Source organism: Aegilops tauschii, chromosome 3 (genome assembly GCF_002575655.3).
Source record: "Aegilops tauschii subsp. strangulata cultivar AL8/78 chromosome 3, Aet v6.0, whole genome shotgun sequence".
Lineage (NCBI taxonomy): Eukaryota > Viridiplantae > Streptophyta > Magnoliopsida > Poales > Poaceae > Aegilops > Aegilops tauschii.
This window is the reverse complement of record NC_053037.3, coordinates 521,146,356-521,160,751: the sequence shown is the minus strand read 5'-3', so window position 1 is coordinate 521,160,751 and position 14,396 is coordinate 521,146,356. Positions and strand designations below refer to the sequence as shown.

The 14,396-nt window shown below is 48.3% G+C and overlaps 1 protein-coding gene across 2 annotated transcripts; it reads left to right on the top strand.

Moving 5' to 3' along the window:
* Positions 1–6,178: 6,178 nt before the first annotated feature.
* On the top strand, positions 6,179–9,246 carry LOC109780768 (LOB domain-containing protein 6). 2 transcript variants are annotated; one of them, XM_020339348.4, is made up of 4 exons: positions 6,179–6,475; positions 6,961–7,398; positions 7,514–7,898; positions 8,987–9,246. In XM_020339348.4, exons 2-3 carry the CDS (start codon positions 6,973–6,975, stop codon positions 7,865–7,867), a joined length of 780 nt encoding a protein of 259 aa, XP_020194937.1. In that variant the 5' UTR covers positions 6,179–6,475; positions 6,961–6,972; the 3' UTR covers positions 7,868–7,898; positions 8,987–9,246. The 2 variants fall into 2 exon arrangements, with proteins under 2 accessions (XP_020194937.1, XP_020194938.1); XM_020339349.4 differs by having other exon boundaries at positions 6,183–6,491.
* Positions 9,247–14,396: the final 5,150 nt, after the last annotated feature.

The window sequence follows — 14,396 nt, the reverse complement described above, 5'->3', positions numbered from 1 at the left end:
GGCAGGCAGAACGAGAGTGTGTGTGAGAGAGAGATTGCAGCAGGGTTTTCTTTTCACCAACACGGAGTGAATGGATCGGATCGGGGACGCAACAGTGGCCTCTCGTCCGATCGGAAGGGGGTGCAGAGCGGGCTGAACCTTTCCGCCGGGGAATGCGAGAACTGAAAGCACGGGGGTGCAGGCAGCAGGGAGGGAGGGAGGGAGAGAGAGAGGTGCGTGGCATGGCGCGGCATGGCATGGCCCAGGGAGGGAGACGCACGCACATGGCTCCAAGGCGAGGCGAGGCGCCGATGGGGACGGGTCTGGCCTGGCCTGCGCGCGACGCTGCACATAGTTGGGCCGGCGTCGCATTCATTCTGATCTCACATCCCGAGGCGGGACGGCCGAGTGGGGGGAATGAGAGGACGACCGAGTAGGCGCGACGCAATTACTCCCTCATTCTCTTGGCGCGCCTTCCTTCCGTTTTGTCCCCCCATCCATCCCTCCTGGCCCCTCGTACGTGCTACATGGACCCGCCTTCGTTGGTTTCGGCCCCCAGTCGCGTTTCCGTCCATACCGTTCTCACTCAAAGATGGCAAGCCCCGTTTTTGACGACTGCTATTTCATGACACCTTGGACTTGAAGCATATTATCTAGCATAAGCTTTGCAACAGAGAGAGTCATCAGGTTGCACATAATCGAGGTAGCAAGGCTAGCTAGGTACTCTCCTTCAAACGTTTGTATGGATGATGGCCCAGGGGCAGTAATCCCTCTCACTGTTAATGATGCCACGCTGCTTACAAATGGTTAAACAAGGAGTTGAATTTCAAAAAAAGAAAAAGGAGTACTAGCAATTGGAGTACTGTATCACGTACGTGGGGATTAAGGCGGTGCACACACCACGTACGCGGTACAGACAGTGTCACTCGCAGGCACGGCCGGCAGGACGGTGCAGGCATCAAGCGCGCGCGGGCGCGGATCCCAAGAAGGACGAGGGAAAGGGATAGTCGTAGTCGGTCGATCGCATTTGCTCCGGATGAGACGAGAGCGAGCGAGGTGGCCCAGGCAAGGCACAGCACAGCACGGAGCACGGAAGCAGGCAGACAGAGTGGGAGGATCAGTGTTACGCATAACTCCCCTGCGCCTGCTTGGAGCCTTGGACGTTGACAACTCGATCCATCCCTCCGTCGATGGGGCCGGTAGATCGATGCTGCAGCGAGCGAAAGGCGTTTCTTCACATCATCTCACACTCGATCGATTCGCCTTCCGACGAGTCAAACGACGAAAATGGCTCGGTTCCCCTGTTGCACCGCCGGCTCCAGGAATTAAGCACATCAGCTGTCTCCGTTTGGATCTTGTGACTGATTGATTTAGCCAGTACTGTACACATGATCGATCTGTATAATCCTAGTAACAGGCTACCGTGAGAAGCGAGGCCATTCGCCAATCCCGTCCGGTGGTCGCCGGCATGCAATCCCATCCCATCCTACCCGTCGGAAGGGACATGCAACTCGGCGGCCACCGGCATCGCCGCTCTCCGCTTGCCCACGCTCTTTCTCCCCGCCCGCTACCTCCATGGTTTTCCGGGTCACCGACACGGACACACCCCGCGCGCGCCGCCCACCACCTCAACCCAACCGTCTCCCCGCGCGCCGGCGCGTGTGATTTCTGTCCCTCTCCTCGTAGGATTACCATCGACCAGGTGCCACCACGATCGACCGTGGGAACTAAACGTGCAAGTGGATAAACTGTAGGGCTTAACCGCGGCACCGGCCGGGCAGGCGTGCAGTGGATAAAATACCACAGAACTGACCATGTTGCAGCGCTGCAAAGGTTATCCCTCCCTCTAGTACCACGTACTATATGATGATGACACCGATCGATCTCGACTAAGAATCGGATCATGCGGGAGGAAACACGCACGCACGAACCACCCGATCGAATTGATTGCCGAGCTAGAATTGGCAGCCGCCCACCCGCCAAGCGGTCCAGCCACAGCCGTCCTCCCGGCGCCACTCCTACTTGCTACACTAGCCGATCAAGTGATGATTTGGCAAGCTCTAGCAGTGCACCCGCCCGGCTGAAGGCTCCCATCACGGACCAGTACAAATTAAGCAGTCGGCGTCGGCCCAATTGCCCAGCCGCACAATGATGATTAGGCTTAAAGATATCCATGTTATGAAGTAAGGGCGTGCTTAACTTGGGCAGCACCTGCGAGGTGGTGGCTAACCTAGTCATGATGAGAGTTGTGGAAGCGTGAGTTGTGGCCATCACGGTATTGAATGGGAAGGGTCCTGTCCTGGGACGACCCCAAGTGCTCAATCATGCACCGTTACATTCCTGCATTCAATATTTGAATCGTCTGTCTTGTGGGCATGGCTGCCCTGCCCTGGGCTGGTGTTATTGGCTTGGCAGCGCGCGAGGAGGAGGGCGCTGGCCCGCGTTCCTGGCTCGTGCTACTCGTATTAAAAATGGCCCGGTCCCGCCCGGCCGGTGGGCCAAGTGCTGTTGTTCGTTCCGGACATGCTCTTTGCCGTGTGAATGAAGAGCATTGCCATTGCCATTGCCATTGCCATGGATCTTTACAATTCTTATTAGAAGAAAGAAAATAACAATTGTCACTGATTTAGTATAACTTTGTACTAAATCAGCAACAATTAGTATGGATCAGATGGAGTGCATTTGTTATGTTGCTTACTCAAGTACAATGCTCTCATAAAAAAGGTATAATGCTCCCCGCAAAATAGAAAAAAGAAAGAAAGGCGAATGCCCATCTACCCAAAGAGTGACTGAAAAATAGAGTTTAAAACTATTATTTTGTACCATTACACATGTAGTAACTGCTATCTTTTCAAAAAATGCTAATGGATCTCGGGCTCCATGGAGCCGGACTTTTAATTACAAAAACCACATTTTGAAGTTTCTAAATAGTCTGAAAAATTACACATGAACCCGGGATGTATAATACATCTCCATAAATTTACATGACGAAATACGTTGTGGTTCAAGCTACAAAAAAAACCCATGCCTTTCTAGCACATGCATTATTCACTATAAAGTCTACGGTTTTTGTTTCTATACAACTTACACCAAAGCGTATTTGACAATGAAACTTTATATAAATTTAGTAAACATCTCAATGTTCATGTTTAGTTTGTTCAAAAAAATTGAAACTTTAAAATATAGTTTTTGATAAAATTTTCAAAATTAGGGCTCCATGGAGCTTAGGAACAAGAAATACACTCTCTTTATAGTATATCTATGCACACAATACTTCATCCTTATGTAACTGTAATGTTCTAATCGTCCCAAATCACTTCTTCACCCGCCTCTGAATTCCATATGACCTCTTGAACCACTATTGGTGAACCCGATCTATTGGTAAATTGTTGCTTGACATGACGAACACAATACTTTCAATATTTTCACCCATCGAATTTTCTCCGGTTTGAAGTCTCTTCTCAATGTGACAAGGCCGGTCTAGATTAGAACGATGCTTATTAACTTCGATCTAATTTTTCATTTATTCATCTTTTTGTCAAATCAATAGCCATGGCAAAATCTGACATGGTTGTCTTCCCATTGCTTATACTTGGTACCACCCTAGATGCAACTTCTCCATCTTATTGTATAGCATTAACGGACCGCCACTTAATGACTAGGGTTTAAGCTTCAAAAACCCTAGAGGGAGGACCGTATACCTTGTAGCAAATGAGTAGAGAACATTGTGCAATTTTTTGAGATGTGCATATGCAAATTTATACCGACAACCAACAACTAAATTAAAACCACCTCTTTAACTTGGCAAGTTGATATCTATCTTCAATTGATGTTCAGTAGATAGATGGTCCACAATATATATTTTGACAGGCGAATTTATATTATAACAATATTAACAATTATTTCTTAAAACTACAATTGTAAAAAAATTGAATAGTACATCAAACCCACTATAATTTTTGTTTGAATATCAAACCTAGTACAATTCGGATGCAGTCACATAAGAAATGTTGAATTATATATGGGATTTAGGCCCATATATCCACTTTTCCTGAAGAAAAGTTTCAAAATATTATTTGTGGTGTCATGACATGGGTGAGAATATAGTCCTACATGTGAAGCGGGGGAGAGTTATGACAAAGAACTCTCCCTCACATCCCACTAGAGCATGAGAAAGAGGTGTGGTGCATGTGAACTTCTCCTCTGCCGCCCGCCTCGCCATGTCATGCTTGTGGTTGATGAATGAGCCGAGCGAAGGAAGACTTAGATCCATGCCATGAATGTGTTTTTTTTTGCTGATCGGGATAAGGGCCCGCCCAATATATTAACAACATCAATTTTCGGATCTGTGGTGTAGCGGGATCTAGCTTTCATATGATCATATCGCACACATGGCATCCTTCCTCTTGTCGTTGCTACTTGCGAAGACCACACACATGATTGCATAGGTGAGAAAACCACCGGGGTTGCGCCTTTTACGATCCTATGCTGGAGGGAAGGCGTTAAGATCTTTGGAGAGCGTCTCAACGCTACTGCTCGCCTCCACCACTTCGACTTCTTCTGTAACTTCACCAAATTCGCCATGGGTGGCAAGGATGATGCCCTGAAGAAGGTTGTCGTTGCCACCACGACCTTGACCTTCCCAACTAGATGGCATGAATTTGCAATCCTCTTTGCCGGTTCATGTGTTTGTCATACTTGTGATATTTATAGATATGTCAGTTCTATGTCTAGTACGCACTGGTATGGTTAGATCATGGCATGATATTAATATTTTTTAAATCTCTTCTTGTGATTTTCATACGGGTTACATTAACTAGAAATTTATTGATAGATCAAATATAAAGGTGTGCAAGTCAATTAGTAAGTATAATAGAAGGGTGCAACAAAATTGTTCCCGTATGATGGTGCTTTCGAATTGAACAATAAATTTAAATACACTTTAAAGTGTGTATATATATCTATGTATACATGTAAATGTTTGTACTAGATGTTGCCCCGCGCGTAAGAGTTTCGTTGCTAAAAATAAAAATAAAAGTTGAGTAGATGATCACTTTAAAGTGTAATTGTTTGCATTAAAATAAATGCATGAAAGTTGCTAAAACATCTAAAACTAATGGGAAGAAAATGTAAGCTTAAAAAATTAAAAAAAGTATGAAGAGTATTAATAGAGAAAAAAATGAATTTCAGTTAAAAGAATGTCATTTCTACCAAAAATTGGAGTATGCTGCAATCGCCCAACACACGTTGTCAATACAAATTGTATTTTTAAACATAACTTATGACTATCATGCATGAATTGATGATGTGATGCCCTTCATGCATAGAATAATGCGAAAACAATCTACTCATTTTGCTCCGTATGTAGTCATTTGTTGGAATCTCTAGAAAGACTTATACTCCCTCCATTCCACAATGTAGTGCTTCCTCTATCCCCGTGCTTCAACTTTGACCGTAAATTTAACTATCAAGACCGATTGCGGCGGGAGCAAAAGTTATATCAGTGAATTCGTATTCGAAAGAAGTTTTTAATTATGTAACTTTTTCTCCCGCCGCAGTCGGTCTCGTTCGCTAAATTTATGGTCAAAGTTCGACCTTGGAAAGCGCGGGCGCACTATATTTTGGAATGGAGGGAGTATTTGAGAACGGATGGAGTAATTTATGACTTGCATGCATGACTTGCTTATGTGGCATTGATTGTATGTCTACGAAAAATAGGTAGTGATTGTAACTATGTCGAAATAGAAGATTCCAAAGTTTCATGAAAATAATTAACTTTAGGGCAATAAAATATTAAGTGCTTAGGAAAAAAATCATGCACACAAATTATGCGAGAAGAGATTAATACTACCTTCATTCCTAAATATAAGACGTATGGAGGTAGTAATGTTTTCACGAAAAGTTAAACTAAGTTTTGATTCGCACAGTTTTTAACATTTTACACTTAAAATTATATCTTTCTCCCAGAGGCACATGCTTCCGTGCTGCACATCAATGTATTTCTCATGAACTGAAATTTTACACAAAACATAATGATCATGGATACGATTGAGCAGATGATCACACTGACCTCGGAGGTCCAATCAGTATTCTTTCATTCCATTCCCTCACAAACTCTCTCTCTCTCTCTCTCTCTCTCTCTCTCTCTCTCTCTTCCTTAATATCTACCCATCCAATAAAGAACACAGATATCAAATTCCATTCATTTAACCTCCCCTCCCAAGCCAACATCCATCCCCCCTCCGCTTCTCCTCCCCTTCCTCGCAACATATACGACGCACCTCACCATCTTTCGGTGGCCTGTCCCTAACCTCCTCACTTCTCCCTCTCCCTCTCATTCCTGTACAGGGTAAATCCGCAGGGAGCAAAAAGAAGCTCGCTCCGTCTAAAAGGAGCAGCAACAGCCGGGAGGCCGGAGAGGGAGGCGAGGAGGGCGGTGAGCAGCAAGAGGCGGCGGCGGCGCGCGGAGATAGCGGAGAAAGATCGTGCAAAAAGGGTACGTGCGTACGTAGGTAGGCAGCCATCCACCGCCGGCGCCGGATCCGATAGCTTCTCTTCCTTTCTTTTATCCACTCGGTCTATCTCTCTCCCCTTGCTTTTTGTAGTCTCTTCCTTTCTCTTCTTGGTCCCAGTTAACTACGCTTCCAGCCATTGATCCAAGAAAGGCACATGCCCAGAGTTTTCTTGGCATTTCTGCTCAAAAGGAAACGAATTCTATTCTGATTTCTTGCCATGTATTTGTTTCCTTCTAATTTATGGGAGATGCGAGTACATATTTGGTATATTTTCTCGTGCTTTTTAGGCATCGTTCGTTTTTCATGGAGTATTTGGCAAGAGAATAAAATCACGGATTCTTTCTGGTTATACGCTGCTTCCTAGGTTCTATGCTTGCATCTAGCTTCCTGACAACGTACAGATTTCATGGAAGAAGAGCACACGACGCGAGAGCCTTCTCACCTTTCGTGCTTCCTTTTCTTTCAGTAGGCGCGAAGGATGGCCTCGTCGTCGGCGTCGTCGTTGCCGGCGCCGGGAGGATCGGTGATCACCTTGGCCGCCTCATCGGCTGGGGGCAACGGCGCGGGCGGGGTGTGCGGCACGGGGTCGCCGTGCGCGGCGTGCAAGTTCCTCCGCCGCAAGTGCCAGCCTGACTGCGTGTTCGCGCCCTACTTCCCGCCGGACAACCCGCAGAAGTTCGTGCACGTGCACCGCGTCTTCGGCGCCAGCAACGTGACCAAGCTGCTGAACGAGCTCCACCCGTACCAGCGCGAGGACGCCGTGAACTCCCTCGCCTACGAGGCCGACATGCGCCTCCGCGACCCCGTCTACGGCTGCGTCGCCGTCATCTCCATCCTCCAGCGCAACCTCCGCCAGCTCCAGCAGGACCTCGCCCGCGCCAAGTACGAGCTCTCCAAATACCAGGTGAGGATTCATTGCATTTGCATCACGCTCGTCCATCTTCTTTACCATCGATCATCGCTCATACGCTGATGCACATACATTTGTTGGTGGTGTTTGACTGTGATCCTTGCTTCAGTCGGCGGCGGGGCAGAACGGGTCGCAGGCGATGGCGGAGTTCATCGGCAGCGCGGTGCCGAACGGCGTGGCAAGCTTCATCAACGTCGGGCACTCCGCGGCGCTTGGCTCCGTCGGCGGCGTCACGGGCTTCGGGCAAGACCATCAGTTTGCCGCCGTGCAGATGCTGTCCAGGAGCTATGAGGCGGCCGAGCCCATCGCGAGGCTGGGGCTGAACGGCGGCTACGAGTTCGGGTACTCCGCAGCCGCGATGGCCGGCGCAGGGTCGGTGCCTGGTCTCGGCATGCTCGGTGGCTCGTCGTTCCTGAAGCCCGGCATCGCCGGCAGCGACGAGAGGGGCGGTGCCGGGCAGTAGCCGATCGAGCGGCTGCCCTCTGTCAGGCCAGGTGCGGCATTAACCACACTCTTCTGGCCGGTCTTCCTCTTCCACTTCTGATCATGAATAAATCATCACGGTTCTTTGGTTAGTTTATTTACTGTGTGCAATGATGCGTTGGAACCCAATTAATGTTGATGATTGGCTGCCCGATTTCTTTGTAGTAGTAATGCTGTTGATTCGTTACGTGTGCGCGCGCAGCCATTAATCAGGCCTCGGCGCACTGTTTAGCTTTTACTCCGGTTATTGTTAGTGTCCATGCACACTCTTGTGGTGAACATATCTTCAGCATTTGGTTAGTAGGAGTACATGCACGCCAAGCGTGAATGGACGCAAAAAATATGGTGCTCTTGGTCGACCAATGTAGAAACAAAAATCTGTTTCATACATGACCTCTTGGTAGTGCTCCAGCATGCGTTTCAACTTAGGTGCCATGCCTAGCTAAGTAGCTATAGCTAGTGGAGTACCTTAACTCGTAAGGTATTATAAATTTCTAAGTCATGGCCTCATGGGTACTATCAGCAGGTAGAGCTAGCTAGCCAGCTGCGACCTAAACACCTCACCTGTGGGGAAAATTACTGATATTTCATGTCTACTATTGCGCGTACATCTCTTTTTCAAGTTAAGTGTACTCCTAAGTGGTAAGACAAATTAAGTGCAACAAGAATGAGCTAAAATGGCGCGAATAATAAAAGAAATTAGCATTGATCTTTCCAGTGTGGCTTCGAAGAAGAAGAAAACTGTTTGTACCAGTGATAAGTAGCTGATCATGAACAGTTTGGCGCTGAACTGCCGATACAGTTGCGTTGTGTTGTCATATTCAACAGTGATGCATTCCAATTTCAGCAGTTTGGGCATTAAGCTAGTCTTCTACTATAAGAAAAAAGTGGAAATAATCCGTCCATTTCATTCTCTGTATAAACTTATCAAACGTTGACTACGTACAGTTGGGCAGTAACAGTTCCCTCTCCTAACAAGTAGAACAAGTATACTCCAGAATATAGTACAAGCAAGAACTAATAATTGATCAGTTATTCATACATCAAAAGCGAAGGAACTATCTTTGACCTCATTTTGATATTTGCCAATGTTTTATAGGTTGCTGATGAGGAACAAGATTCACCATGTTGAAGACCTAGGTGGCTGTGCAACGACCTGAATTATTACCTATCTTGATCGCGAGAGTGTTAATTGATTTACTAGTCTATTTGGCATGAATGCATATGTCTACTTTGCATCTTTCTCCTTGTTGTGTTTTGCTGTACCGCTGCATCCATGCATGGTGTTTGTCCTTGACTTCTACCACCTGAACGGACCCCTCCCTTAATTATGTATAGAAATATGTGTGGTGGATCAAATGGTCTCGTGCCGGTTTCTGACGATTAGTTAGATTCACTATGCATCCCCATAATTATGCAAGGGTTCAATCAGTTGAGCCTCCTTTGTTTTATAGGATTGAAATATCATGGGAGTATGGAAATCATAGGATGTGAGATGACATTTGAAATGTGAGGGAGGCTCCAAAGAAATTTCATTATGTCCAAGCTAATGTTTTTTCTCTTCGAAATGTGAGGGAGGCTCCAAAGAAATTTTCAATACAAGTTATCTTTTAAAATTTCTACATAATTTCTGTAAATCAAAGTAGGCCTATGACCGGAAATTGCTTTTTGAGGCCGAGTTCCATGGAGGCCTCCAAATGCAAAATTCAAAAGTTATGAAAATTCATTATTTTACATTTCAAAAAATCTGAAAAAATACAGATAGAGATGAAGGCATAATGAACAATTGTGTAAATTTTTAGGACGAAATGCGTTGAAATGAGGGCTGTGCGAAAAAAAAACTAGGGCATTTTAACACATGATACTATTCATCCTCCCGGTCATGAATTTGTCTTTTTTGTACATGTCAACCTGGAATTTTACACACATACACCCCACATCCTTGTTTACTTGTACAATTTTTTTCGGGATTTTTAACCCTTTTTTTTTGAATTTTTCAAAAATTCTGTCTTCATGGAAACCGAGATCCAAAACGCCTCTCTCACCTTAGACTCGCAATGAAATTCCGAAGGAAGTATTTTGTTTCAAATTTGGACTAAATAGATATAAAAATACACAATAAAAAGAAAGGCATGCATGTAAGTAGGATGGCCTGCTCTGCCCTGGTTACTGGTTGAGCTGACCTTGCAGGTTTTGCTGAATCTGTTCGAGATTACAGTAGATCAGTAGTAGTAGCTCTCGTAGTATATCTCTGGGTTGACTTGTGTGTGGCTGTGACCTAGGAAGGCTACACATACATACGATTGGACAAGGCATGCTACGGTACGTAATGAGCTAGGTAGCTAGGGCCTGCGGTGCATGCGCGCGCGCTTGTCTGTGGTGAAATATGCTGCATCATTGCATGGATCCTCTGCAGGACTGGTCAGGTGGATGGGTCGATCGATCAAGTAGTAGTAGTAGACGTGAGTACTCAATAAAGCAAGCATTTACTCGAAGAGCACCAGCGCTTCTCTTCAATTCCTGCGCTGCGACGACGCTGCAGCTGGCTCGCTTTTGCTTGCGCCGGAGGCAAACTGCGCGTGGGCGGGGAAGAGGAAGCGCTACTCGTAGGGTAGCTTTGTAGGGCTGTGTGGGAGTAACTAAAGGCCGGCCGCTGCACTCTCTGGCCCCCCTCTCTCACACACACTCTCTCTGTGAAGAGATCCATGGGAGAAGATTTTCGCAGCCTACTACACCCGATCCCTAGGCTGTGAGGTGATGTGATGTGAGGTCAATGGGCGCCTGGAGAGGTCACATCGTGAGACGGGGCAGTGGTCAGTGTGGATGGCGATCTTTTCTCACGGTGAATCCCTGAGAAGATCATGGTACTGAGCTAAGATGGCTACTCCTAACCGGTAGGTTTATTTGGGAAGATGTTCTACGGGCGTGCATGTGCATGCAGCTGGTAATTACTCCAACCGCCAACGCCGTGCTAGTGAGCCTAGATGCATATAGCTACAGTTATGATCATGCACAAAAGAGAACTAGCGTTGGTGTGTGCAGTGTGCTCCATGGCAATGGCACGATCGCACGTCGTGGTATGCAGCAGCGGTGAGCAGTGGAGGCCGGCCATGCCATACGCCACAAAGCTGGCGCTCGCTTGAATCCTGCAGCTGATTACACCACTGTATGCTCCGTTGACCGATGCCTGTCTGAGTGTGTGCATGGCATTCGCTTTTGATCGTCCCTCATCGTCCCACTGTTGTTTCCTTCTCTCTCCGGACGCTGCCCTCTGAATTTTGGGAGGTGGCCGTTCGATGAGGCAGAATGCATGTTGCAGGTCCTAGCAGCACCGGGGAGAGAGAGAGAGAGAGAGAGAGAGAGAGAGAGATGTGGCAGCGTCGGGTCATCAGGCCTCCCAGAAATGTCGTTCGTTCTGCAGGAGACATTCATTGCGCATCTCCCTGCATTCATGGCGGCACGTATACGTACAGGCACATGTACCAGCACAGTCGCGTTCCTCTGGCTCTAGCGACACGTAGCTGGTCTCCCGCACACGCTACCTACAGTGCCATTTCTTGGCTCTTCATTTTATCTTGCTTGCCATGCCACCATTAGATTACTGATTGAATCCATGTGGACCAACGATTAACACGTAAACCCAGTGTACGTAGGTGCTGTAGGGATGCTTAACGTAAGTACGTACTCGACCATGATGCTTTGGAAGCGAGGATTGCACGGTGCCATGCCATGCACTGCCACAGTGACGATGGGAATGGTTGGGGCCGGCCGGCCCGGCCCGATCGATCAATCGACCGAGGCATGTACTCCAGCGCGCGTCACGCAATGATGGCTCGGGCGTGGGGCGAAACGGCAGGCGAGGCAATGATGGTGACGACGGTACGACGGTGGCAGCAGCAGCACATCGCGGAGAGGAGAGAGATTTTCGCTGCCGCTGCCACTGCCGCCTCGATATCCCCCATCCCCTCCTGCGCCGGGCGTTAAATGCGAACGCTTCTGCGCCGCTGTCGGAGGCGGCCCCGGCCCCGGCCGGCGTCGGCCACGAGGCCCTGCTGTGTGCTGCCGCGCGCGATCTCCCCCGTCACGTCACCACGCCGCCCCGGCGGAGCACGCGGCGCGTGCGTGCGGGCTCGATTTTGATCCGTTAATGCGCCTCAACGGACAACGGCCCAAACACTCATCCCGTCACCGTGACCACCGATCGAGCTGGTTGGTGATGGGAGCACGCGTCGGCCGATCGACTTCCGCCCACGACGACGATCGCGCGCAGGTCCACGGGGAGGGCCGGAGCCGGCTCTTCATCGCCTGATAACTTGTGCTGCCGAGGCGGCGACGGATTTTATTTTTTATTTTTTTAGAAGGAAGGCTCAAGTCGAGTCCGGCTTTAAATTAACAAAGCCATCAACCAGCCAGGATTACATTTACCACCAACTTACAGAGTCGAAACAAAGAAACACCTAAAGGGATACAAAGTGTTGTGCAACCAGCTAACATGATACAAAGTGATGTGCAACCAGCTAACAGGCTTCCTACCATCTACAAGCAAAGATGAAGAGTCTAAGGTATAAGAACAGCTTGAAGACGATGAAGCCCTACACCGAGTGTAAGCCACACCGCCAAGACACCAGCAGGCCTTGAGGAGACCCAACTAGCAGGTGAGAGTAACTCTGACAGCTCCATGGGCTCCAACCAAATCGGAGACAACCTCCTACATCTCCGAAAGGGGCTCCCTAGCCCCTCGCCTGGCACGAGGCGCCGATCCGTCGGACGATGCGAACGCTCTCCCAAGAGCAAAGGTGTACAACCGACGCCATAGGCACCCGGAAAACCATACCAGAGCACCACCAACACGCTTCGTCGAGCTCAACAAAGAAAAAACATGGCACTAGGAGGGAACCTACACGCGAGGTGAAGCAAATGCACGGCGGGACTGCTGATGACAGAGCAACAATGGAGGGAAGCCACATGACGGGACTTGGAGACGACACCTTGACCGCAGAACAGGCTTTGAGCTCACACCACCCCTATATGGCCATGGCTACCGCAGTGAGGAACCCAATCCCCTGCCCAAAAGACATAGAGAAATGCCGGCCACCATCGGGGAAGTATCCAAGAGCTACCACAAAATAGGCGAACAGGGAAAGGGATTTGGGATTTTTTTTTCTTTTTCCATCTTCTACCTCCGAAAGAAAGCGAGACGAACAAACAACCCGCCGCCCGCGTCGCCTCCGCTCGGGCGGGGACGAAACCCTAGCCGTCGGGGGCTCACCTTCCTTCCCTCCCTCCCTCCGCCGCCGCCGAAGGACGATATATGTCATTTTCTCCTTATTTTCTCACTGGGTTTTAGAAGGAGTTTTTCATGACATATTGTATATTTTCGTCTCAAATTTTCCCACGGGGTTTTGAAGGAGAATATTTTAAAGATGATCAGTCTCAAGGACAAGCGAGGATTTAAAGGAAGTGTTAGGATCTAAACTAATTCTATTATTTAGGCATAATCCTCCCTTTGTAAACAGCTGCGGTTTGCCTCTGGCAACCGTTCGAAGCGCTCCCACACCCGGACACCCCCACGATCGGATGCGCCCCTTCGTGGGTTGGCGTCGGTTCACGTGTATATAATTCTTTCGTCTCATCAATGGAAACTTGCTTGTTCGATCAATTCATTTCTTCACAATTTTCACTTGTGCGCCGAGGCGGCGAGGGATTTCATTGTTTTTTCTATCAAAATGAACAGCAAAGAGCCTGCTGAATAGGCTGCGACCTGCCCGAGGGGCGAGGGTGCATGCACGCACCTACGCGTAGCGGCATGCAGTAGGCATGGAATTAACACCGGCGGCCCCGCGCACGTCGCGTCCCGTCAGGGCCATTCACCGGGCGTACGGCCGTGATCGGACTGGGTATGATCTCGCCACGCTCGAATAGTTGTGCGCGCAGCCAGCACACTGTTCCCGGAAACAAACGAACGGACGGACGGACCGAGGGGAATACGGAGGGAACAAGATGGTGGTGGACTGCTGGTCCGCGTCAAGGACCCGCTCGACGCCGAGCGGTAGTACGTGCCGAGCTACTCCTGGTTGCTGCAGAATGTCGTCGCTGATGGAGTGGGGGTATTGCTATCATGCTATGCCTATGCTGCCAACAATGGCCGATGATGCGAGGTGAACTGTGGAACGCACAGGTCAATGTGTCGTCGAACAGTGCTCACCATTTAAGAATTTGCTCTGGCGCTTTCGCAGCGTTGTTACTGTGCCTTTTTGGTAGAAGCTACTACCTACGGATTTCGATTTTATTAATTATTAAATATCCGTTTGTTATATTATTAAATTGGCCTATTTGCTCTGCTGGTTATAGCGTGGTCCTAATAAGGCCAAGTTCGCAGGTTCGAGACCTGCATGGGCCATCTAATTTTGATATTTCGTTTGGTTTTCTCTGAACGGAATTTCACGTGATTAAAGGGAAATAGTGACGTGTTCAAGTCAAATATATTAGTTAAATATTTTTCAAAAGAT

What these genes read in the sequence shown, in the direction of transcription:
- LOC109780768 (XM_020339348.4), top strand. Translation starts at nt 6,973, where the DNA reads ATGGCCTCGTCGTCGGCGTCGTCGTTGCCGGCGCCGGGAGGATCGGTG. An exon ending in ACGAGCTCTCCAAATACCAG is followed by an intron (nt 7,399 to 7,513) that starts GTGAGGATTCAT and finishes TCCTTGCTTCAG; the next exon opens with TCGGCGGCGGGGCAGAACGG.